Genomic DNA, 26842 nt, shown 5'->3' on the forward strand with positions numbered 1-26842 from the left:
TAGTGTAAGATAATATATAGTATAACAATGTCAGATAATACAGTATATAGTGGAATAAGAATGTTAAGATAAAATACAGTGTAGTGGTGTAATATAACATGGTAGCAGCGCATGGTTGTGATCTGTGAGGAGGCAGAGTCCATAGTCACATAGGCTCTGGGTTACAGCAAAACATCAAATGGAGAGACAGTGATGTCAATTTAAGATAGCACAATGGATAAACCTTTGAGAGAACTTTGAATGGAACCAAATAAATCGGTATACATTACCTTTTGCAAATGAGTGAAATACCCTTTGAATAAAATCCTTTAGTCACCTTAACCATTCCTAGAAAAACCCTTTGAACACAATCCAGGCAATGGATAAAACACCTTGTTAAAAAACCTTTAAAAAGTAATTGGAAGACGAAGGAATTCAGACCACACCGAATTATAAAGTTTATGGGAATTTATATAAATTGATTCTCAGTGAAATTATGTTACAGATCCAGACTTGACATAGTGTTATTCCATGACTGAATCACATTATTCCACAGTTTTACAACTTAATATAGTAGGGACAGAGACCAGGGGGTTAATCTGGCAACATAAATATCGTAAGTGATAGGCCCAGGATGGGGACAACACAAAAGTGGACTCAGATAAAGAAGCCCTTCTTTATCTGAGTCCACTTTTGTGGCAGTTGAAGCAGAGAGAGGTACTCACCCATCTCTTCCAAAACAAGTCCACGAGATACTGCACTTTTTCTCCCTTCAGCAAAGTCTTTACAAGTCTTTTGTGAACAGTTCAAGTGGCATGACTGAGGTACTGATGCATTTCCATTGCTGACACACGGCAAAGGCCAGGTCTGGGTTGCTACCAGTGGGAGTGAGTGAATTCACATCATATATCTTCTGCAGATCAGCTTCCACCAATATGGAAGGAGGTGGTGTTAGGATGTGTTAGAAGGAGGTGGTGTTAGAAGTTGGTGGAAGCTGATCTGCTGATCTACTTGCACCTGCCATATATACAGGGGACTTCAATTCCCAACAAAAGGTTTGGGGTTACAGTCAAACATCAAATGAAGATACACAGAGCTAATGGGCCTCTAACACACTGTTTGAACAAAAAGAGCCCCCAAGCTTCTTTCTCGTGGGTCAGCAATGGAAATATAATTATCAGCACCTCAGTCATGCCACTTGAGCTTGTTGACTTGTTTTGGAAGAGATGGGCGAGTACCTGTCTCTGCTTCAAGAGCCACAAAAATGCACTCGGATTAAGAAGAACCTGGCAATGGCAGACGTTATGATTATGGACGATTCAGTGCCAGAGAGCTTGTGGGTGTGTCGGGAAGAGTCAAGCAGATGATACCTGATGCAAAGGGAAGAGTCGCATACCTAAGCCACTACAAGCAATAACATTCACCCACTTGTTCCCACATACATAATGCCTGCTACAAGCGACTGTCTTTTTTTTCTTTCGCCCTTTTTGACATGATTTCTGACATCATTGTTGCCACAATGATGTCAGATCATATGAAGTATTACTTTTAAGATAAAATGCAGCGTTGTGATGTACTATGATATGGTAGCAGTCCATGGTCGTGCTCTGTGAGGAGGCCGGGTCCACAGTCACACTCTTCATAGGCTGAGTGAAGGCTCTGTGAAGAAGCCTGGTCCACAGTCACACTCTTGATAGGCAGTCCATATTACAAGTCCATGGAACTGCAGAGTGTGAGACAAAAAGAAACACCAGGGAGTGGCTCCCCGGATGATGAGTTAGTGGCAGGCCTTACTGGACAGTGAGTCTGTACAATGTGTATTTATTTATTTGACAGGGAAAATGCTCATTAATCAACATGTCAGTTTTCACATCCATGTAAATGGGCCAGAGTTAGCCAAAAGCTAGTTTACATCTGTAGTCCCCGAGTAGGCTCTTAAAAATGATGATAAAACTATCCATACAAAAACACATACAATAAGTGTTAAACAAACAAGTGTTAATAACTGGGAAAAATAAAACTTGTACTGTACTGTATATAGAGCAAAGGTCCGACAGAGATACTATCCAGAGCAAGCAATTTTACAGGCAAATACATTACAATATAATGATATAATTGTGAATACAATTATATATTAACTGACCACATTGATATACCATAACAAGAGGTTGTCATGATAAAGTTTATTTGAAACAATAAAAATTAAAATAAATGGTACAGGGTATGGTTAACGATGAACGTGTCTGCTTTACTACATATTTTCTAAATTTCACATGACTTCGACATGACATGACATGTTAGGAGTTGGTATTAGAAGGAAATAGTATAGAGGAGGTGGTGGAAGCTGATCTGCAGAAGACAAGAAAATGTGAATTCACTCACTACCGCTTTTACCTGCACGTGCTATCTATACAACACTCAAATATCATTCCTAACACTAGGATTAGCCGTTACAGCTAAACATCAAATGGAGAGACACTGATCCAATAAATAAACTTTTTCATGAAAACATTCAATGTTAGTTTCCGTCTGACAGATGAGGCATAACTTGTCCACAGGTCTTTCCAGTGTGCTTGTCTTGGCCTGCACACAAATGACCAGCTCCTTTCCTCAGGTACTGTATCATCTGTGTGAGTCTAGACATACAGTAGCACTATAGTATCGATGCATAGTTTATTATATAGAAATTTTAACGGTTAGGTTCTTCACTTACATATGATACTTGATGACTATTCCCAGGCAGGCAGACACTCTGTTGCTGGCTCCATGAAGAGGCCTGGTCCACGGTCACACTCTTGAGGCAGCTGGGGGTCCATAGTAGAAGTCCATGGACCTGCAGACTGCAGAGGGGGAGACATACACTCCGGGGAGTGGCTCCCCGGACGATGAGTTAGTGGCAGGCCTTACTGGACCATGAGTCTGTACAGTGTTAATAACAACCGCACTGATGGGAAACACAACCAGGATCATACCGATCAGACCCCAAGACACTTTACATGTAGCTAAAAGGACCGACAGATACTAGCCAGAGCAAGCAATTTTACAGGCAAATACATTACAATATAATGATATAATTGTGAATACAAATATTATCCGACATAATTTATACCATGACAAAAGGTTGTCATGGTAACGTTTATTTGACACTTATGTAGTAAACTTATGTAGCCGCACACGCAGGCCGCACACGCAGCCCGCACACGCAGCCCGCACACGCTTCACACTTCATGCCGCTCTGCGAGCTTGTACATCTGCTATTTGTGAACTTTCTTTTTTTAAGTTTAGACATTTTTTGATCCATTCATTTTACACAAATCTTCTCTTATGGAGTCCCTGGCACATGTAGGCCAATACAACCAGCTCTAGGAAGTATATGGCACAGCGGGTTGTTGTTATTATGGACCCCCAACATACACGACCACAGTGAATCCCATCCATTTGCTACACAGAACTATAAAGCAAAAACACTATTTATTCAATCATTCATTTTTACAGATACCCTGCAAACCTAGGTTTAGTTTGTGAAAAACACATGAAATTGTAGTGAACTCTGTGCAAAAGAAAAAAAAGAAAAAAAGGGGGATTAAATAACAAAAAGATATTTCACAAATCACAATCAATACTTTTGAGAGGTTATCCTTCAATATAACATCGTCACTCTTATACAAATGCTCATCACAGACACATGACCACGTTTGAGAAGCACCGATGGAGTCCTGGAACCCAGCAGCACTCATAGATATCAGCCATGCGAACATACAGTCGTATGAACATACACTGTCGTTGTGAGGAGAGATATCAGCCCTGTGAACATACACTGTTGTTGTGAGGAGAGATATCAGCCCTGTGAACATACACTGTTGTAAAGAGAAGAGATATCAGCCCAGTGAACATACACTGTTGTTGTGAGGAGAGATATCAGCCCTGTGAACATACACTGTTGTAAAGAGAAGAGATATCAGCCCAGTGAACATACACTGTTGTAAAGAGAAGAGATATCAGCCCAGTGAACATACACTGTCGTTGTGAGGAGAGATATCAGCCCTGTGAACATACACTGTCGTTGTGAGGAGAGATATCAGCCCTGTGAACATACACTGTTGTAAGGAGGAGAGATATCAGCCCTGTGAACATACACTGTTGTAAAGAGAAGAGATATCAGCCCAGTGAACATACACTGTTGTAAGGAGGAGATATATCAGCCCAGTGAACATACACTGTTGTAAGGAGGAGATATATCAGCCCAGTGAACATACACTGTCGTAAGGAGATATCAGCCTCTCACACTGCCACACATAGGGATGGGACGATATGAAAATTACGTAATTTACAATTATGTTGGCAAAAAAAAAGTGATTAACGATGTTATCAACGCTAATAAAAATGACACTTTTGTTTACCACTTGAACACCCAGCATCCCTATGTTGGGGGTGGTTACAGTGAAATATAAGTGAACCAAATGTACATATACTTTACAGGGTATATATATATAAAAAAGGGTTTATTTAATTGGTACTGAATTTGCAACTCAACACAAGCTAGTGTATGACATGTCATGATGAATTACAATCTCCAGGATACGATAATTGTGAGTGTTTTTCATCACAATAAACGATAATAGCGATGACGGTCCCATCCCCACTCTCACACATACAGTATGCTGCTGTAAAGAGCTTGGTTTGTAATCACATTCCTGAGAGAGGAATGTCGTTCTGGATGCAATGTTCTCCACTTCCTACATGGTCTTTTGAACGCAGCAATAAGGAATAAAACAGTGTTAATACGTGGCTATGTCGACATGTTGGGTATTGCCATGTCATGGTAAAAATAATCCTATTTGAACTGGGGGACCCCCCCCCCCCCCCCCGACATAATCCAATTTGAACAGGGCCCCCCCCCGACATAATCCTATTTGAACTGGGGACCACCCAAAATAATCATATTTGACCTGGGGACCTCACACCCCGACAAGCACTTGGAATTTATCGGTTCCACAGATAAATATTGCGGAACTCGTTGAGAGCTTGTAAATTGGCTATTTTCACAATTTTACCTATTTTTTTCTACTTTTTGACAATTATTTTGGCCAATGTCTGACCAGTTTTTATAGTATAGTTTGTTGATAACCTTTTCATATATATATATATTTTTTCATTTAATTTTATTAAATTTTATTTCATTTATTAGTTTCTTTTTTGTAATTAAAATATCTTAAAAGTCCTTACATTGTCACTTTCCTGTCATCTGGGGATCCCGCAAAATCAGGTGGGGAGCCCCCTGGTGGGATACATACAGTAGTGGGTCTGGTCGGGTACACAACAAAGCTATTCGAGATAAAATGGCGGAAGACCTTCACTCGTGATCCTCCAGGACACAGAACAACCTCACAGTACAGGAGGCGTCCCAAACAGAGCCTCGCGCCCCACAGAACGCTCTCAAGGATCCCCCCCCCCCCCCCCCCCGACGAGCATCTGAAATTAAATCCACCCTACGTGGAAGATCTCCCTGAACGGAGCAGGAGAGACGTGACAAATACCACCCTCTGGGCTTTAAGACGTTGTCCAGAAGGAGCACAGCCACCGGTAGAATGCCGCTAGTACCGCTACGATACGTCGTCGTCCACCTCTGTAAATTCTTCAGACAATTTCTATGGTTTTACAACCGGCCGTTCAGAAGCGGCCAGTCGTTTACCTCTACTGTGCACAGTATCTTTACATCTCGTCTTGACATATAGTTCGTCCTCAGCCAACAGTTTCCTCAGAGTGAGGCCCAGAGAGCCTTGACAGGGTTCTCGGGAAGTTGCAGAAACATTGTTAGCAACGTAGAGGTTTGCCAGAAAGGCACGATCGCCAGCAGTGAGTTCATTCGTTCCGCTTGGCGTCTCCGGCGGTCACAAACCGTGCTGGGTGGGACTGCAGGGCCCGTTCACCTAAAAAACAGAGGAGAGGAGAAGACAAGTTTAGTAACCATCTGATACCGGCGATGACGGCTGTTCTCGTGCCACTTTAGCCTGGTTTTATACTCCGCCATATGCTAAATACTGAAAACAATCCGCAGGCTCACAAGGTGTCACACAACCCATTGGGTTCACAGATAAATCAACATCGTCGATGTTCTTCAAACTAAATGTTCATGCAGTTGGTGCGCTTTTCACACAGGTTGGAGGATCCATACCTTTCACACAGGTTGGAGCATCCATACCTTTCACACAGGTTGGAGCATCCATACTTTTCACACAGGTTACAGAGCTTCCAATCCATCCATACTTTTCACACAGGTTACAGAGCAACCACATCGAACTTCAGCGTCCCCCAATTCTGGGGACCAATGGATCAAGTATAGAGCCCTGCGTTGGGCCCCACGTTGAAATGGGTACTACATAGGGTTTAAGTCATTGGTTCTCAAAGTGGGGTCCGGGCAAAACATAGCGTCACAATCATTTTAACCTCTTTATCCATTTTTATTTTTGTATTTTTATGTACAATATATATATATATATATATATATATATATATATATATATATAGAGAGAGAGAGAGAGAGAGAGAGAGAGAGATTGCTTGATATGATGGCTTGGATAATGAGATGATAAAATATGAAAGATGAAAAACAAACTGGTGATTCTCAGCGACTGAACGAGTGGTTGCAGCAGAGAGAGTGTGAAGTACGCGTAGGGAGCCTAACGCATAAATCACGTCTGTAGATGAAAGAGCATCAAGCAGAGCCTGGACATTTTGGACGGGGCGGGCGGGCCGACGTTGGGAGTCTTTTAAAGTGCACACGGTTGCCGTTTATCACTTCACCACTTGTTCCAGGAACTCTGCTATCTGTCTGGAGCTTCACGACTCATCCTGCTTCTGTTCCGCCCAGCTGTCACTCTCTCACAAGCTTATCAGCAATAAAACACAGCACACCATCACCATCATAAGGTGGAGTAGTTGTGTGTGCATCTACTGTACAGTAATGCGAGGCCTCATAAATAAGGTTGTGTGTGTGTGCATGCGTGCGTGCAAGCCACGCACACACATCGTTCAGTTCATCTCCGGTCAGAATTGAATCGCAATCAGATTCTAAATCTAATCCCCAACACCCTCAAGGGGTCCCCAGCTAAATTATTGATATTTAGGAACCACATTGACCCGTCCATTTATACACACACACACAGTAAACAATAACCGCTTTCACAGCGGAGAAAAATATAGAAATAGAGTCAAAAGGGGATCCGTGGCCCAATAGTACCTATCAAACCTGGGGTTATTTTTACACACTAGTCTCTGTCGGGTGGAAACAGTGGATGTCCAACACTGTTACTTTTCAGGATTCAAATTCAAAAGCAGCAGATAGACAAGCTCAACATGCGTTGCACCGTGTTTCGAGCTTGCAGATCTGCTACTTTTGATGATCATGCAACGTTGTTGTATGATCAAGTATAGGGCGTTCATTTACAATCATCAATAGATGATGGCCTTCGACCAGTGCAACATGCAGCAGTCTTTGCTGCTGCATTTTGGACTGGTTTGATACTCCCCAGGTCTAATAATGTATTGATTCTTTTGGGGGAGTTCGCTGCCTGAAAAGGTTTGAGAACCACATCACACCAACACTCAAAGCACTGCACTGGCAGCCGACACGGCCCAGATCACGAGACCGCTTCAAGGTGCTGCTCCTGACCTATAAAGCAAAGCCTTTAACAGACTTGCTCCATCATCCTACTTGCCCAGTCTAATAAGACCGTACATTCCAGGACAGCCACACTGCTCCCAGGCGACTGTGAAAACGTCTAATAAAAACAAAATTTAACTGTTGCAGGCCGGGTAGAGCATTCACACATCGTCTTTTTGTTGTGAAGTGTACAGACAGAGACCCCTTGGGGTTGATAAATATAAAAAAATATGAACTGAACTGAACGTGTCCAGTCCACTCTCTCACAGAACAGTCCACTCTCTCACAGAACAGCGCAGAGGCTTCTCAACGAAGCCTGGCTGGACCCGTACCGAGGTGCAGACGAGCATGAACTGGGTTCAACGTGCAGAGTCTCTCTGTCTGTATAGTGTGGTTGTTTAGCTACCCGTCCCCGGGCTATAAACACCTCCCACGCCACTCATTAACAGAGAGAAGGAAACTAGATCAGGAGCTATAGCTATCCGACCATCTAACAATAACAATTAAAAGGTCTCACACAAAAGTGTGAACGTTTTTATTGTCATGTAAACGAATAGTAAAAATAAGACAATTACGTCCACAGAGCTTTTATAAAAGGTGTAGATAAAAAGCATCACCCCTTACAAAATGCACACACAGTTTTAGGACTGTGAAATAATGATCTTTGTCTTTGCCATTATCCATTGCTTCCGTTTTCTTTGGGAAAGTACTTTTTTCCGCATAAGAGAAAGTTGCGAGGCAGCCACTGTGTTGTACAATGCCGCAAACTGCACTTCGTAGGCATCTTTCAGAGACATGAACGAACTTTATGCAACAGTTGTCTATGTAGCTGAATGTTGTCTATTGCACCTTTAAAGTTGCGATAGACTTGCTTATTTAATTAAATCATAATTACTTTTATAAACGTTTTACTTTCATTCCGCACTTTTTATTAAATTTTTAAGCTCCATAGCTCCAAGCTCCATTTTTTAAGCTTCATTTTCTTTTCAGTATTCCTTTACACAAGATTTTTTATCAATCATTAAAGAATCTCACTGCCTGCAATGTTGTGACAGCTTGTAATGTAATTTATATATAACCCCCTCGAACCACCGCAAGGACCCCTGGGGGTCCACAGACCCAACTTTGAGAACCAATGTCCTAGCACTGATAAATAGTGAACTATTGCTGCACCAGTCACTCACTATACCACAACTTTGACAAAGCTGTGTACACAAACTCAACTGGCTCGAGTCACAATCAAAAGAATGTGTGATGAGGAAGAGAGTTGTAAACTTCTCTCTGCGATTCTCCCCCGAGAGCAACAACAACTTGACGGGTTCAATTTTGCACCTCGGGCAGCATCCCAGTTTCAGCAGAACACAAGGTCTGTCCTGGTATAGGAGCCAACACAAACCACAAGCCCTCAAACTGTCAAAGGTATTAAGTCGAATCCAAACTTATTAGGGGCGAATGAACAATATAAATATTGTGGGAACATCAAATCTAATGATGGAAAAAACCTGTTGTTTTTATCCATCAACCAGCCACATTATGAGAAACATTTTCAAAAATGTTGAAAAATCAATGTGCTGCGTTAGTGAGCTTAATAACAAAGATTATTAAACGAAAAGTATTGGAATTAGTCCAAATAATTATGGTTTCGATTTATATCATCTCTGTCGGGTGGAAACCTCACATGTCCAAACACTTTTCAGGAGTTCAAAAAGTTAAATTAATTTCGATTAAAATTCAAAAAGTAGCAGATCAACAGCAAGCTTGCAGAGCAGCTACTTTTGATGTTTTTGTGTGACGCTGTGGAATGATCAGGTAGGGCCGTTAGAATATAGAGATAACGAAAGTATAATAATGTCATTTATATTGTATAAACTGTAGTCCAAATTTCATGGTTACATCCTTGTTGTTGTTGAAGACCACAGGTTAGGTAGCCAAAGTGATGCAGTCCAAGACCTCCGTTAATATGAAAAGACCCTGGTTTTCTACTACGTGTGTGGAGTCTGTGGACGCACGCCTGCTTCTGTTCAACGAAAAACTTTTGTTTTCACACGTCTCGGAGGTGCCCACACACACTCTCTCTGGTCAGCAGAGAGAGAAAAATAATGTTTTATATATTTTTGAGAATCATTTCTCCTCTGTACACAACCAGACCTCGTCCTAGAACACCTCGCCAATTGCACCTCGTTAAACGAGCGCTCGGTTCCAGGTTATCCCCGTGTGACCCACATACAGCGCACACAGAACAGAACCTTGCAACTTCAAAGGCAGGTCCGACAGAACAATGTCACTTTAATTGAGGCTGAGCAAGCGGAGTGATTAATCAATCTCTCATTCGCGCAGGCAGGCAGAGACGTGAAGATAAACACATGGCCGCATGCAGAGTCGCGCACACACACACGCACGCACAAACTATCCGGGGTGTTCACTAAAGGCCTTAGTAGACCAAATACATGGGGATCCTTGACGTGATCATTTTAAATTTCACTGTTTTTATTATTATTAGTAGTAGTAGCATTAGGTGACATTATTTTAAGCGCGCGCGCACACGATGCACACACACACACACACACACACACACACAGCTCTGGTTTGTTTCATCAACACCATTCTGTTGCGTATCGTTTTTCCTGGCTCTGTTTTACCTCTCCAGCTACCTCCTGATGAACAGTGATTGCTATAACAAGGCACCCATGAGCGAAAACCATAAACACGTGGCCTTTAACGCATACGAACCGAGAGAGATACTGTGTCATTTTACATTTTACCTGTATTTATATATACACATACATAAACACACCACATTGGTTGGCTATTCAAAAATTGCAGATCTACAAACTTGCAGCGGCATGAAATGACGTACTGTGAGCTTGTAGATCTGACATTTATTTTAGGTTGTGAAACTTTGTGCAAATATTTTAATATAAATAGTGTTTTATTTTATTTTAAAGTGAACATTAACAAAAATCTTTGGAACGGCACCGGCAACATTTTGGGGATCCTTGACGTGAAAAGGTTTTGAGGAGCACCTCCACCGACATGGAAACATACGTTTTTTTTTTCTAGGATTTCGTTCTAGGATTCAGAAGACATTTTGTAGAATGAAGTCCTCAGGTCTTAATGGGTTAAGCTGTTCGCGTGCAGAGACAGCAGAGAGATCAGTCTGAGGTCAGGTTTCCAGTAAAACACAATGATACGTTGACACGGGAAATCACTAAAGCTTAGGAGGAGAGTATAAAAACTGCGATTTTAAAGACATAGTAGGCTAGGCATAAAGTGCACCTTTGAATTTTATAACATTTGAGGTGGCGAACTAACAAAGCGAGATTGGGAGCAAATAATGACAAGCAAGTAGTAAGTATAACATGTTATGGTTATATTTTTAAACAAGGTGGTGTGACAATTATTAGCAGTCGTATAAACTAAAGCATCATCAAGTAGCATATCTGCTACCTTTGTGTTTTTAAATTTTAGTCGTGAAAAGTAACAGTTTTGGACAGTTTTATGAGGCTTCTACCTGAATGACGACATGATACAGCTCCTTTTAGAAAAAAGGCAAAAGTTAATTTTATTCCATAAAGCTGCGTTCAGACCTGAATATATTCGCCTCGGTTCGTCTTGTTTGCGCTGCGCCAGGTCGCACCTCTCCCGTTCGCGCAACTATCATCTTTGCATTGACATTGTACGTAATCACGCCGCTCTAACCATCCAAGTCTGAACTCTGAACGCAGCTTAAGGCTTCTGTGCAATTTTGTTTCACTGTTGTTTTGTTGTTCGTTTATGTGCTCGTGTTTGTCTGTCTTTCATATATTCTCGATTCATTGTGCATAAAGTGAAGTATTCAAAACCTTGTTTGTGTTTTAATCTTGATGATTATGGCATACGGCTCATGAAAAAAGAGTGGTGCAACAGCGCCACCTGTTGGTAACCCTAAACATACATAGTGACACAGGGACACAGCCAGGGACGGACATTAGCTTTTCCTTGGAGTGGCTGCACCACTCAAAAAGAAGATATTAAACTGGGGATCCTCAAAGTAATAATTATGTAGAAACACTGTTACAATACAAGTAAGAATGTGGTATTGTTGAAAATTACTCAAATGTTTTAATTACTAGTAAGAATCTGGTATTCTCCCTCACTCCCTCTGTCTGTCTGTCTGTCGCCTGCACGCACGCTCCACATTGAACAGTGGTTGTAGACGAGATGCGGGGCTTTCTCGCATGCACGCACGTGCGTCCCTCCCCGCCTCCCTCTCTCTGTCTCTTGAGTCTCTCTCTCTCTCTCTCTCTCTCTGTTTCTTGCATGCACGCATGCGTCTGTCACGCGCGCCCACCGCCTCATGTTATTCTCCATAGAGAAAAACATCCGTGAACCAGGGGATGAGCGATTGCGTCAGGACTTCGGCGCACTATAATAAATACTAATAGTAACGCTTTACAAACCCATCAACCAGCACTGGACCTACAGTATATCTATATTATATTATTATTATTTCTTCCGTCTCTGCTCGCAGCTCGCGCTGTCATCTTGTCGAAAACGGATTGATGGCGGGTGGGCGCGGGGGCGGGGGCGGCAACTGGCACGAGAATGTGTCTAGGTCAACAGCACCACTTTAACACCTACTGGTACCCTAAACATACATACGGATAGACGGATGGACAGACATTGCTGTTCCTTGGAGTGGTTGCACGCACCACTCCAAGGAAATACTACTACTAATAATAAATCCTGCTCTAAAACATGCTCAAACCTGTGTTGTCTCTGGACTTGATACAACGCAGTGGACCAACGTCCAGCAGATGACATGGCACCCCGAATCACCACTGACAGTGAAACCTTTAAACTGGACTAAAACACAGCCATGATCTACCAGGGGATTTTAGAGCAATTTGTACCTCAGTTAATGTTGACAAGCTTTTGGAGATGCAGATTTTCCTTTCCAGCTGGATTTGGCACCTGCCCACAGAGCCAAAACTACTAGTAATCGTTGTACTCACAATGTCATTACTGTACCAGCCAACTGGCCTGACCTGAAACCCACAAAGAATCCAGGTTGTATTGTCAAGAGGAATGGAAAATGGTGCATTTATATAGTAGCACTTTAACTTTTATCCAAAGCGCTTTACATAGTTTGTGCATTACATTCACCCACACATTCATACACCGATTGCAGAGGAAACCATGCAAGGCACCAACCTGCACATCGGGAGCAATTAGGGGTTCAGACAGTCTTGCTCAAGGACACTTTGACACCAACGCTGGGGGAACCCACAGGGATTGAACCGAGAACCTTGTGGTTCCCATCCGGCTGCTTTACCACCAACACTAACCCTGAGCCACTGCTGCTCTGGAAGGTGTGAGACATTAAGACTCAACAATACAAATGAGTTTACGGCTGTTATTAAAGAAAATGTGGGCTTCCACAACACCTCAACAGTACCACAGGCTGATCACCTCCATGGCACGCCCCAGTAGCTCAGACCAAGTATTGAAGGCATACAGTAATACACTTTTCAGACGGTCGACACATCTGGAGTTTTTTAGTGGCCTCATGTAATATCAGGGTGTCTTACTGGTAATAATAATAATAAAATAGTTCATATTTTGACGTCCAACTTTCTCTTCATTTTGTAAGGCAAATAATCTAGAGGTATACAGTATAACTATACATTTCTGCCATCCACTGGGTCAGTGTTGGGTGAATATGTATACCGGTAATCTTGTAATATTTTGAGATAGGATATTTTTTGATAAGCTGTATGCCATAATCGTCCAAATCATCCAAAAAAATGTAAACAAAAGAAAAAAGGTTTTAAATACTTAAATAAAATCTGGTCTCAGGTCTAAATGGGTTAAAGGACCACTTCACCACTTTTCAACCCATCTTCATATAATAGGTCCTCACTAATAATCATGATAAAATGGCAAAAAACAATTATACTCGGTCTGTGTCTCATAGGAGGGCTGTGGGCAGTTCAGAAACCCGTCCACCACTGACATCATCGATGGGGAATCCAAGCCAATAGAAACTGCAGGCTTTCTAGTCCTGAAAAGTTGCAATGCGAAAATGGAAGCCATCGTTCTTACGATAATGAAAATCTAAAAAACGATGATAACGATGATGTCACTGGTGGACGTGTTTCTGACCTGCCCACAGCCCTCCTATGAGACACAGACAGAGTAGAAAATAATTGAGCTATTTTATCATGATTATTAGTGAGGACCTATTATAAGAAAATAGGTTGAAAAGTGGGTGAGGTGGTCCTTTAAGGGAAATACATAAAAGTAGCTGTATATGAACAGGCCGAGATGAAGGAAAACCTCCATTTGAAGAGAAGACGGCCAAGAAAAATGTGCCTAGCGGCGGAAAAAACATAAACCCTAGAAAGTTGGGATACAATGAAAAGCCCAATTCATCTCTGTGTTACATTAACACATAACGATGTGTTTTATGTGCAGCAGGCCAACAGTTGGGGTTGGCTAAGGACTCATTGAAATGTCAACGTGATCCATCATATCCAGGCTGGGAATGTGAACCAACAGCAGCCAACCAGCCAAAGAACGCAGGTATGCTTTGGCTGGTGAGCCTTTCTCCTCTGCTTAGGTATCCAACCAATCATCCTTTCAGAAATGGTGAGAGCTGTTGTAAATCTGTGTGTGTGTGTGTGTGTGTGTGTGTGTGTGTGTGTGTGTGTGTGTGTGTGGCTCCGAGACATGGACACTTTCAAATAAATTAGAGAAACGGTTAGATGGCACATACACCCGCCTTCTAATAAAAGCGCAAAATCTCTCTCCCTTCCCCGTGTTTCTTCACTAGTCCGATCCAGAAGAATACAGTTTGCCTGCTACTGCTACAGAGCTGATCATGAGGTTATATCTACCGGTATATATATATATCTGCCTCAAAGCAGACCAGAGGTAGAAAACTGTCGTTCCCTGATGTCATCGCTAGGGACACATACATCAGTAAGCAGGAACTGGGGATGGCAATGAAGGACCGGGAAAAATGATGATGATGATATGTGCAGTTTGTGCACGCGTTATGAAGGAATGTATGAGTCAGTGTGTTTGTGTGTATATATATTTGTTTATAAGCAAACATGGATAGTATCTACACCTGTACGTGTGTGCACTGTGCATGTTCCTGCAACCGTGTGTGAACATTTATCTGCATGTGTTGTCCGTATGTCTGTATGCGGCTACCCGTCATGCGGGTCTCCATCGGCGTGCATGTCTAAATGTGTGCGTGCGTGTTTGTGTGTGCGGCCACTGACCCGTGCGTCGTACTCCAGCACAAAGGGAGGGATGTCAATCTGCTCTGGCCTGATGCAGGTGAAGAGCTGCCTCAGGCTGTCCAGATAGTGAACCTTCTCCTTCAGGCCCGTTACGCTGAAGGAGGTGAAGAACCATGTAGACACCTGCAGGGGACAGAGGAGAGACACCGTTACACTGAAGGAGGAACCATGTAGACACCTGCAGGGGACAGAGGAGAGACACCGTTACACTGAAGAACCATGTAGACACCTGCAGGGGACAGAGGAGAGACACAGTTACACTGAAGAACCATGTAGACACCTGCAGGGGACAGAGAGACACCGTTACACTGAAGGAGGTGTAGAACCATGTAGACACCTGCAGGGGACAGAGGAGAGACACACGTTACACTGAAGGAGGAACCATGTAGACACCTGCAGGGGACAGAGGAGAGACACCGTTACACTGAAGGAGGAACCATGTAGACACCTGCAGGGGACAGAGGAGAGACACCGTTACACTGAAGGAGGTGTAGAACCATGTAGACACCTGCAGGGGACAGAGGAGAGACACCGTTACACTGAAGGAGGTGTAGAACCATGTAGACACCTGCAGGGGACAGAGGAGAGACACACGTTTCAATATAACGCACCCAACCAGCTCAGTGGCCTTGTGGCGAGAGAGAGTGTCCGCCCTGAGACTGGGAGGTCGGGGGTTTGATATCCCCGGCCGGGTCATACCAAAGACTCTGAGAAATCATGGGACCCACAATGCCTCCCTGCTTGGCACTCAGCATCAAGGGATGCTGGACATGACTAGCGTCATGTCCAGGGGGTGTACTTGTACATCAAGCTGCCTCACGCTACAGAAACGGGAGATAGGTTCCTGCTCTATGGGCCTCACGGCTCGGCAAGGCTTAGAAAGTACAAAGTGACAAAAATCGGGCGAGGAGTGCCCGGTTTGAGGCCATGGGCTGGTGCCAGCGTGCTGAAAGGGAAGGGATGAGGCCGTGGACGGCAGTGTACGTGGGGGGGCCCCGGTTTTAAAAAACGGGAGGCTGACAGGCCAACCGGGGACCACCGATGGCCGGCAATCGCCCAGCCCAGCCTCAAATGGGCAAAACGGGCAACCCCTGTTCAGTTTTCTTTTCACACGTGTGCGCCATTGAAACTGCTTCAATCCATGTTCATTTGAACCCAGAACTATGCTACAGTTATACATATGTGAACTCATCTCCCAAACCCATGAAAGAGAGACTACCACACCAATTGGTTAAGAATGGGGGTGTGCGTGCGTGTGTGTATTGTTTACCTTGGATCGAAATGTTGGGTGTACGAAGTAGAACGCCCTCAGGTTCCTTTTAAACCTGAAATGCAGAAAACAGAAGTGCTGTATCAGAATGCCAGATCGTTATCACGATAATGACTCGTTATTTCCTGTCCGACAGGGAGAGAAAAAAAAAGAACAGCATTCCCTGTATGAAACCCAGAAATATGACAGAGAGTGAGGGGAAAATATGCCATTCTTTTATATTTGTTTTTCTTTATCTTCCTTTTCATTTTATCTTTAATGGACTGGCCAAATATGCATATAATAGCTTCTAATATGATGTCCAAAAGCTATCTGAGGCCAAGGTACGTGGTCACGTCCCAAAAAAACAAACCGTGCACACAATCACCTCGCAGTCATCCAACGGCATGGAAACGTTTACCGTTCACACACGCACCTGTGCACGCACATGCATGCACGAGCCCACGCACACTAGCAGGCACACATACATACACACACATTATTCATGTCATTTGTAAATGCTCTACAGTCAAATCTGTGTTCATTTAAACTGTGAGTTAAATTAACAGTACATATTTCAGTGTGATGATGAGAAGCAATGCAATACCGGTATGTCACTGTACTGTATTGCACCCGATGCAAGAGTCAACACCGCTACCCTCCTGAAAATTAATTACTCAACAGCGGAATGGGGGGGAGAGGATTTTCCATTTTTTCAGCACCTGGTAAAGTAATTTCCTGCAATTTCCAGACTGATTCAACTATATTAAATGTGCTCACTGCCAATTAATGATGAAGTGCCAGCTACTGTTGTTAATCCAGTCAATCAGCCAACCAACGCCTTCTTTCCAAATAATACCGCTATCCTGTGGCCTTGCTTTTATTGTTGTTGGCATTTTCACAGATGTTCAGGGACTCGTGGGAACTCGCCATACTCTGTGTTATAAAGCACTTCGGTCTACATGCTATGCATCAAAACGGTGCTCTTTACATTAACCCATTTAGGCCCGACGTCGAAATAAATAAAAAAATCTTCTAAATTCTGAGTTTTCTGAGAAACCTTATGTTTCTGTCATCAGTCATGGTGCTCAATATTTCATGTCAAGGACCCCAAAAATGATATGTAATATGCCTCCGCCACGCATCTGAAAATATGTTGTTCCAGGGACCTCCCCAGAAGCAAAGATTTGAGTTAAAATGTTCACTCTGTAATAATATATATTCAAAGACTTGAGGCACTCTTTCAAGAATTTTCTAAAATTATAACATGTTTAAAACACCAAAAGGGGTTCCCGCCCCAAAATGGATTAAACTGGCTGCCGATGCTTTCGTTGTCCTCGAGAAAACCACCCAGCCCTGACCGATAACGTGTGACGAGACTCACCATTATAATGCCATGAGAATGCACTGCAATGACACATTTCCAAACCCAACGCATGGGGTAAACAAACAGGTGCTTAAAAGTATGATGTTTTTCATCACCTATTATTCCAATAACCAAACTACTCAGATGTTGGAAAAAACCTGCCTCCCTCTGGCCAGCCTGATGGAGGGGAAAGTAAATGGTTGGAATAACGTGTTCCTTCCATGCGCTACGTCCAACTGGGGAAGCTCCCCCCTGTCAGGTGAAGAGAATATGGGAAACTTGGACTCCTCATGCACTGAAGAAAGCATGAGGTCAGTCTGTTGTTCTGCCCAGGTTGGTAGACATGAGGTCAGTCCGTTGTTCTGCCCAGGTTGGCAAAGGGAGTGTAGTGCCCAGAACAATAACACTGGGTGAAGAAAATGGGTTTATAAAATTGTGTGATTAGAGAGAGAGAGAGAGAGATTCAATATTGTGGAACATTTTGCATTAAAGATTAAAACCTTTTGCTTTATTCAAAAACTGCTGCTTGCCCAAAATAAAGAATCTACAAGCGATTTAGCCTGACCAGGACCCGGGGTAAAACCTATTTCATTCTGTACTACACTCTGTGTATGGAATGTAAATAAAACAGTAAAAACTCCTTGAGTAATGCTTTGTTACTGTAGCCTGTTGTAGATCAGTTCTTTTTGGCAAGTGAATGCGTATACATTAAGCTCAAGGCTTTACTCTCTAAGATTCAAACTTGGTGAATTTACTGAATTACCCTGCACACGGTAGTTACATGACACACTTCAGCTTTCTCTCGCCTGATTTAGCAACTATGTTGAAATATATAGTTCTATATTTCAATAAACACGTGTGGCTGTCACAACATCCCAAAGCACACCGGGACATGTCGGCATACGGTTTGGGAACAGCGCCTCTAAGCTGTGCAGCAGGTAAGAGGAAGCGTCACGCGCACTGAACCAGAACCATGAAAACAGCCGTCTATTATCGTATGTCAACAATTATCTGCCAGACCACACATGCACCCACCCAGGCACTTACACTTACACATGGTGTACATCACTGTCGAGCACAAACCTCTTATTCTAATTAACGGCCTGTATACTTGATCATTACTACAGCATCACACGGAAGTAGCAGATCTACGAGCTCAAAACATGGGGCGAAGAGACGCATTTCGAGCTTGTAGATCTGCTACTTTTGCTATTTTTGGAATATGAATCCTGAAAAGTAACAGTTTTTGACATAATGCCCAGAGACGATATCGATATCTTGTACGTACTGTACCATAGAGCAGTGGCTTTCGACCAGTGGTCCTGGCCGTGGACCACCAGTGGTCCTTGAGGGGGTTCCAGGTGGTCCCCAGCTAAATGACGATGGAGAGTTGGTAACCAAATGGACCCTTATAGATCTTTAACTCTTGAGATTGTGAAACGAAATCAAATGGACCCGGGTCCATTTGGTTTCATTTTACGCCCTCAAGAGTTACATTATTGTTAGCCATCTGCATTATCTAATTTACAAGAAGTCTACACAATTAGAGAATGTAGAATAATTGTTATTTTGATCAACATTTGAATTGTGGACAAAGTCTTAGCGATAACAAAATATTCTTTAGTTGTGGGCCTGCGAGGCTAAATCTATGGTCCGTGGCTCAAATCCCCCAAAAACATAGTGGGCCTTCATATGAAAAAGGTTGAAAACCACTGCTATAGAGGGACCGAGACCACATAGCATCTCTTTTCCCTCACATTTAGCCAATATCTCCCCGACGTTGCATGGACCCTCATCAACTAAACATTAACAATCAGGGTTTGCACACCGTTGTATATAGCTAAATGGAAAACGCCTGCAGAAAAGCAGCTGGACATGTTAACTCATTAAAAAGCAACACACTCTTAAGTAAATAAATAATACATCAGCCTTATCTGAATAGCACTTTAATACTAATTACATTTCTCTAAATTGTTCCTTTCTACACAGACAGATGATATTTTCAAGGTGACACACATTGCTGTGCAATTTGTGGTCACAAAATGTGAAAATCCACATAATTATGCCTTACTGTACTTAATGTCTTATGTTTATGGGTCAGTGCAATAACAATATTTTTGAGGGGTACTACACGCTAGCGGCTAGCCCCTCCTATGTTCAGCTTTGAGGGTTTGTATAAACACTGAACAACATTGAAGACAAAAGTGAGGAGTGAGCCATCTGTACAGTCTCAACCACATGGACGTCCCTATTCTGAGCACCAAAGCTCTGGAATGAGCTTCCAGAATTAATTTGCCTCACTGACTTCCTCACACGTTTTAAATCCCTATTAAAAACCCATTTGTTTCAAAAAGCATTCCTATAACAGTTATATTTATATTTGTTTTTCTATTTTTCTATTGTGAATTTTCTTGTTATTATTCCTGTGCAGCACTTTGTGGCTCATGCCTAGAAAGGTGCAATATAAATAAAGTTATTATTATTATTATTCCGGAGAGAACGTCGCTCCCGTTGCAAAATACCGGGAGGAGAAATACAAGCCCCCGACACGTTGTGAGTTTGTAAATGGAGATTTGGTGTAGAGCAGGGGTTCCCAAACTTTTTTGGACCAGGTACCCCTTTTGGGGTAGATATTTTTCCAGGTACCCTCTCATCCTCGCAACACGGATAACAATATATTTACAACCACAAGCAGTGTTTCCTGCAGGAAAAAGCTTTGGCATGGTGCTGGGCACAGGCCGCAATTTTGATTAATTAATTTATTTATTTGATTCATTAATTAATAAGATTAATACATTAAGATTAATTTGTATTATTGCTCTTGTATTGCCATTGGAGACACTGGGGGGACACTGGGCAGGCACTGAGGAGGCACTGGGGAGACACTGGGGAGGCACTCAGGGGCACACTGGGGAGGCACTGGGAAGGCACTCGGGGGGCACACTGGGGAGGCACTGGGGAGGCACTGGGGAGACACTGGGGAGGCACTGGGAAGGCACTCAGGGTGACACTGTCTAAATGTAGACGTCTAAATGTATACGTCTAAATGTAGACGTCTAAATGTAAGTTTGGGAACCACTGCTTTAAACACTTTAGCACTTTATGAACATGAACAAAATAGATGGGTCCCCCCTGGAACTCCCTCAGGTACCCCTGGGGGTCCCCGGACATCACTTTGGGAACCACTGGTCTAAATGTATACAGACGTCTAAATGTAGACGTCTAAATGTAGACGTCTAAATGTAGACGTCTAAATGTAAGTTTGGGAACCACTGCTTTAAACACTTTAGCACTTTATGAACATGAACAAAATAGATGGGTCCCCCCTGGAACTCCCTCAGGTACCCCTGGGGGTCCCCGGACCCCACTTTGGGAACCACTGGTCTAAATGTATACAGACGTCTAAATGTAGACGTCTAAATGTAGACGTCTAAATGTGTACGTTCTCTTATGGGGGTCCCTGGCATATCTTTTCAAATGGGGGTCCATGGGCTAAGTAGTGTCAATTTGGGGGTCCTTGACATGAAAAAGTTTGGGAACCACTGCTTTAAACACTTTAGCACTTTATGAACATGAACAAAATAGATGGGTCCCCCCTGGAACTCCCTCAGGTACCCCTGGGGGTCCCCGGACCCCACTTTGGGAACCACTGGTGTAGAGGGTAAAATAAATGCAGCAGACCTAATATGAATGTATAACAACTAAGTATATGGGGTTTCATTTAAGTGGTTCAATAAAATCAAATTTCACAGACTATTCACCATTGTTGTCTCTTAATCATCTGTGGAAATATCTCGAACTGTAGGACAAATCTTTTGCACAGCTTGAAATCAGGCGTATGCACATGCAGGTGCGTAGGCCAGTGTACAGTACAGTGCAGTGCAGTACAGGTGCGTAGGCCACTGTACAGTACAGGTGCGTAGGCCACTGTACAGTACAGGTGCGTGGGCCAGTGGACATCAATGGAAGGAACAGAATACACCCGCACACTGTGTATTTGCTCAGAACATGAGTATTTTCTTTTTAATAATGCAACGTTCATGTACACACACACACACACACACACACACACACACACACACACGTGTGTCCTGTGGCTCGTATGGACCACATCTGTTTCATATGTGAAGGTCAGCATGGCCACAAGGCGATGAACAACAGCTGACAAACTTAACAAATGTATCCCGTAGAGACGTTCAGGACTCAGGAGTGTTACGACGTGACGTAATGATCAGGATCACATGATCGGATCATACCCCGCAACCCCCTCCTTATTCCCCCTGCATCCCTAGAGGCCCCAAAACACAGAGACTGACCTCCCCATAACCACCTCATCTGTTTCCTGGACAAAATAATAATAATAATAATGGATCATAATCTCTTTGAGTGTTTTGGAAAACTTTCCTGCGTGTTTTCAAAATTTTCTTGGCCTCGGGGCGGCCGGTTCAGAGTGGCTGTGGGCCACCGGGGGGGCCGGGGGGGGCAGAGTGGCTGTGGGCCACCGGGGGGGCCGGGGGGGGCCGCGGGGAGCAGGAATACAACGATTCGACGTGGATGAATCCTCCGCAAAAACATGGCCAGCAGTGGGACGGGACGGAGCAGAGAGAGAGAGAGAGAGAGAGAGAGAGAGAGAGAGAGAGAGACACACAGAGAGAGAGACAGAGAGAGAGAGAGAGAGAGACAGAGAGAGAGACAGAGAGAGACAGAGAGAGAGACAGAGAGAGACAGAGAGAGAGACAGAGAGAGACAGACAGACAGACAGACAGACAGACAGACAGACAGACAGACAGACAGACAGACAGACAGACAGACAGACAGACAGACAGACAGACAGACAGACAGACAGACAGACAGACAGACAGACAGACAGAGAGGAGTGCAGGCCAGATGCTTCGTGAAAGGATGAACATTATGAGGACAATATGAAAAAAAAGGCACCGTTCCAAAGTGTGTCTCTTAACAACACGTCAATTAAGATGATTGAAAACGTGGAAGCTTCCCTCCCTCGGCCAATTGTGTTCTTAGTAGACGCTCGTCAAAGCTGTTATGTACGGATGTGCGGATTTGAATCCACAACCTCTGCGGTCAGTGCGGGGGTGGGCAGGCAGCCAGGCACCCGAGCGCCTATAAAAGTTTGGTTACGTTCAAAAGCTAAAGCTATGAAAATTCCGATATTCAGTAATCATTGTGAGTGTTTGTTCGTTAAATAAATAACAGTAGGGGTACCAATTGTATCCAATCAGTGGAGAATCCCACCAAGATCATTCCTCAGCTTAGACTTTACATTGTTCTCTCTCCTGATTAGCTGAAATTGGTATCCCGACATGAACATTGATTTTCTTTTAAGTATTTCTCTGTGTGTTTTGCATGTATTCTTTACCTTGAACTCTCATGATTTAGATCATTGGTTTAGAACAGCGGTTCTCAAAAATATATACAAGCTCTTCATGCTCTACATGCTCTTCACTTCATGGGACGCAATCTTATACATCCTGTATTTTTCAACTTTTTGAATAAAGTGAAAAATCGTGAATAATTTAGAGTTTGGGAAGTACAGTGTGACTTTTCCTCTGCTACACAAATGAAGTTCGACGTGACGTGAATAGAGTTACAAGAGTCAGCCCGTTCGTGTTGGACAGGGAGTCATAAAACCTCTGGCCCGGGGGTCTCGGATCACTTCTTGGCAGAGGACGTAACAGTTCTAAGCTTTGAAACCTTCCAGGGATAGCTTGGCGTGACAGTTGTTTAATTGTCTCCCATTTATTTGAACGGTGCTCGGCACTCGCACTGCAGTCCTGTCACCAGCTGCTAATGAGCTTTGTCTCCTAAAGCAGAGCTCTCGTTGTCCTTTCTAATGCAGGGCACACGTTCTCAAGGAGGGGGTCATGCCCCCCCCCCCCCCAAGGGTCCTTTCTAATAAATGGAGGACAAAGGAGAAAATACTCACATTTCAACATTGTTATTGGCACACACACCAACAAAAGGAATGCTGTCATTCGTTTTGTTGGTGTGTGCCAATAAAAAAAGAAAAGAAAAAGGAGCTCATCTGTTTGATGTGCTGCCTTTTTGGGATTATTTCAATTCCTACTTTGATGTATAGATTTTGGGTCTAGCACTCCACTGAGAAAACCATTGCTGATGTGCACCCTCTTTATCTTATTTAGTTGAACCATTGAGAGCTTTATAAACAAGTCAAATACATTTAAAATGAATCCTAAAAACAACCGGGAGCCAATGTAGTGAGGCTAAAACTGGAAATATATGTTCTCTCATCTTAGGTCACATTCTCACCAGAGAGCTTTGCTGCGATTAAAACGAATCCTGCTGCGCATTTTCAGAAAGTGCGCTTCGTTTGGCAGGTGTGAAGGCTCATTCGAATCCTAATGCGCAGCAAAGAACCGCATTTTACTCCGCCCAAAAACGGGTTTCGCTTCGCTTCCAATCGCACTTGACTACGATTCGGTGCAGGTATGAATGCAATCCGCAGTAAATAAAGGAAATGAAGCAAACAATGTGGCGGGTGAGGAGCTGAACACAGTTGGAGACGGAGAAGGCATATTTTACGCAGCGCAAAGATGTCCCATTACTGTGGATAGACGTGGTCGAATGAGGAGACTGAAGCCCTGATTGAAATGAGGACGTGTACATTAATCAATTGCTTAAAGGGATTGTGACATTTAAAACACATTTTTGTAGATATTTTGTGTTCTTTGGCTTTTCTTGACATCAATTTCACCAAAAAAACCCCAAATTTGAACATTCAGTGTATTCTCCGCTGTCTGGACTTTTGTGAATAATTATGCAAATATGACTCGTGGCTTGGACGGCGGAGGCCTACGTAATGTAACGCTAAACCTCACCCCCTCTCCTCTGCTCCCTGCCTACCAATTCTACTACCCGCCCCCCTCCTCCTCATCCCCGCCCCTCTCCTCTCCTCCACCTGATGCTCTCCTCTCTTCTTCCTCATTCTGACCGCGACTTTGTTTCAGTATAATAATAATAATAATGGCTTCTAGAGAAAAAGCAATCTGCTCCGTTGTCGGCTGTGTCAATCAACACAAGTCCTTGCACTTTCCACCAACTGGCCTAGATGAAGATTCACGCTCTAGGTGGATGCATTTTATTTTTGACGGTAACGTTCCAACCAAGTTGTCAAAGAAGCGACTCTTGGTGTGCGCACATCATTTCACCCCAGAAAGTTTTTCAAATCTCGGACAAGTTCAGAGTGGATTTGCAACCAAACTTTTTATGAACCCAGGAGCAATACCAAGCATTCGTGTCCCAATCCCAACTATAAGTATTTATACTGCAATGATTTGTGTTAAATTGTTGTGCAGTACTATTTGCGTGGACTCACAATAAAAAATCAATCGCCTGCAGCACTCCCAAGTGCTTCATGGTAGCCTACTTTTAATTTATAGTCAATCACTGCCACTACCCGCATTAGCTGTGTGTTTGACTATTATTAATCTTTGATTCGTGGCGTGCACCAGCTGTTGTAGATTGCATGTGCTCATTATTGTTCTTGTAATGCGATACAGTGGAATAGCAACGCAGCCAACGCTCGTGTGATATAATCCACGTTAAAAGTATGGCGAATAATGATAGGCTATAGTCATTGAGTATGATATCGATGAACTTACACAAGTTTATGTCGACGTGGTCGTGGGGTGAGATATTGCAGGAGTTTCATAGGCGCGTTCGGAAATAGCGCACTGAGCCCACTGGCACTGTGCAATGCAAACTAATAGGCGAGTGCGTTCCGGTGCGGTATTTCCGAACGTGCCTTATTTGTTTACCAACTGTTGCTCGTACGATGACGTTGAATAGAGAATACATGTTACAAAGGGAGTCTACCAACGCGCCTCAAGCCTAAAACGGCTGATCCGGTGCTTCACAGGTGCAGGGACATCAAAGTTGCAAAAGGAGAGGAGACTGGAGCAACACGGACATTTAGAGCCTTTTACGTTAAGCCGAAACGTTAGTCGTTTTGTATACTCAGCACCTTAATAAAAGGCTCTAAATGTCCGTGTTGCTCCAGTCTCCTCTCCTTTTGCAGCAGAGAATACATGTTGTTGTCCATCCCCTCAGTACATACATGCAGTGATAGTCTTATTATAAATAACATTTTATATAAACTATAAACAAATAGTTATAAAAGGAGAAGAAGTTGCGTGCGTTGGCAATGGCAGCGTTGCTATGGCTGAGATGCTGAGAACTTGTAAAGGAAAAAAAAAGAACAGTCCCTTTCTCTGAGGGGGGCGGAGAGGTATGGAGGGCTTGAGGGGTGGGGGGGCGGAGCTGGGTAGTGATTGACAGGAAAGGGGGAATTACCGACATCTACAGGCTAAAATAATGTGTTTTTCTATGCCTTCTCAGGATGAATATTACATACACACAAAAACTCCTGGCAAGAAATACTGGAGTGTTCAAAAAAAGTTCAAACTTTTTAGACACGTTTGAAGGACCATGGCCAAGACTTTTAATGTTGTTAAAATTATGTTAAAAATAATGTCATAATACCTTTAAGAAAACACATAAAAACACTGCAGTGTAGCCTATTATAGCCTACAGAATATTCTGTCTGGCTGTGCGTGCCGTAAACATGGAGTGCTGTCACTGTGTGGGGACTGGGGAGTTATATCAGTGCGCTCATGCAGTGCTGTGCCAAAAGAACAGTGCGTAGAGAGAGAGAGAGAAAGGGAGAGAGGGGGGGGGGTCCCAGACGGCACGACACATGCACGTTATGAGTGTAATTTTCATTGCTCAATACTTGATGACACAAAATGATCACGTCCCTAAAGTGGCGTTTCTCAAACAGTGAGCAGGGTTGGGAACAGAATGCCGTCACGGTGCAACAGAATTGCTAAACAAGACAATGATACATATCTTAATTAGGGCCTACAGTGTAACTGTTTTACTAGAACAATGCCTGGTTTTAATCTGCCTTCTAATTAGAAGTCATGAAAACGTAATAAAGTTGCATTATCTTGATGAAGTAAATCAAAATGATACTTTGTAGATGAAGTCATCAAAATGATATTACATTGAAATAATAATCAAAACAATTACCGAATTAACCCATTAAAACGTTGTAGCTTCTGTTGTTTTAAATGTGCTATATAAATAAAGTTTGATTTGATTTGATAGGCCTACTATTGGAGCAGGTGCTGGCAAAAAACGAATTACTGTAATTGCCAGTCAAGTTGCGCAAATGTCAGATCAATTAGCAGAGCGGAGCTGCTCTCACAATGATGACCAGATCTCTTCTTAAAGTTTACTTAATATGGTTT

The 26842-nt window shown here is 43.1% G+C and overlaps 2 protein-coding genes across 2 annotated transcripts in view; one reads left to right on the plus strand and one right to left on the minus strand.

The window, feature by feature from the left end:
* The window catches only part of man1a2 (mannosidase, alpha, class 1A, member 2), a 475750-nt gene that overhangs the window by 257242 nt on the left and 191666 nt on the right, over positions 1-26842 (plus strand). The window lies entirely within an intron of this gene.
* Positions 3432-26842, minus strand: part of gdap2 (ganglioside induced differentiation associated protein 2) — a 60221-nt gene continuing 36810 nt past the window's right edge. Inside the window, exons 12-14 of the mRNA XM_080786094.1 lie at positions 16205-16259; positions 14914-15057; positions 3432-5909 (exon numbers count right to left, since the gene is read on the minus strand). Coding sequence (XP_080642220.1) covers positions 5871-5909; positions 14914-15057; positions 16205-16259 — 238 coding nt within the window. The 3' untranslated portion in view covers positions 3432-5870. The remainder of the gene's footprint in view (positions 5910-14913; positions 15058-16204; positions 16260-26842) is intronic.

Source organism: Protomyctophum bolini, assembly GCF_963924005.1.
Source record: "Protomyctophum bolini genome assembly, chromosome: 16".
Taxonomy (NCBI): Eukaryota; Metazoa; Chordata; class Actinopteri; order Myctophiformes; family Myctophidae; genus Protomyctophum; species Protomyctophum bolini.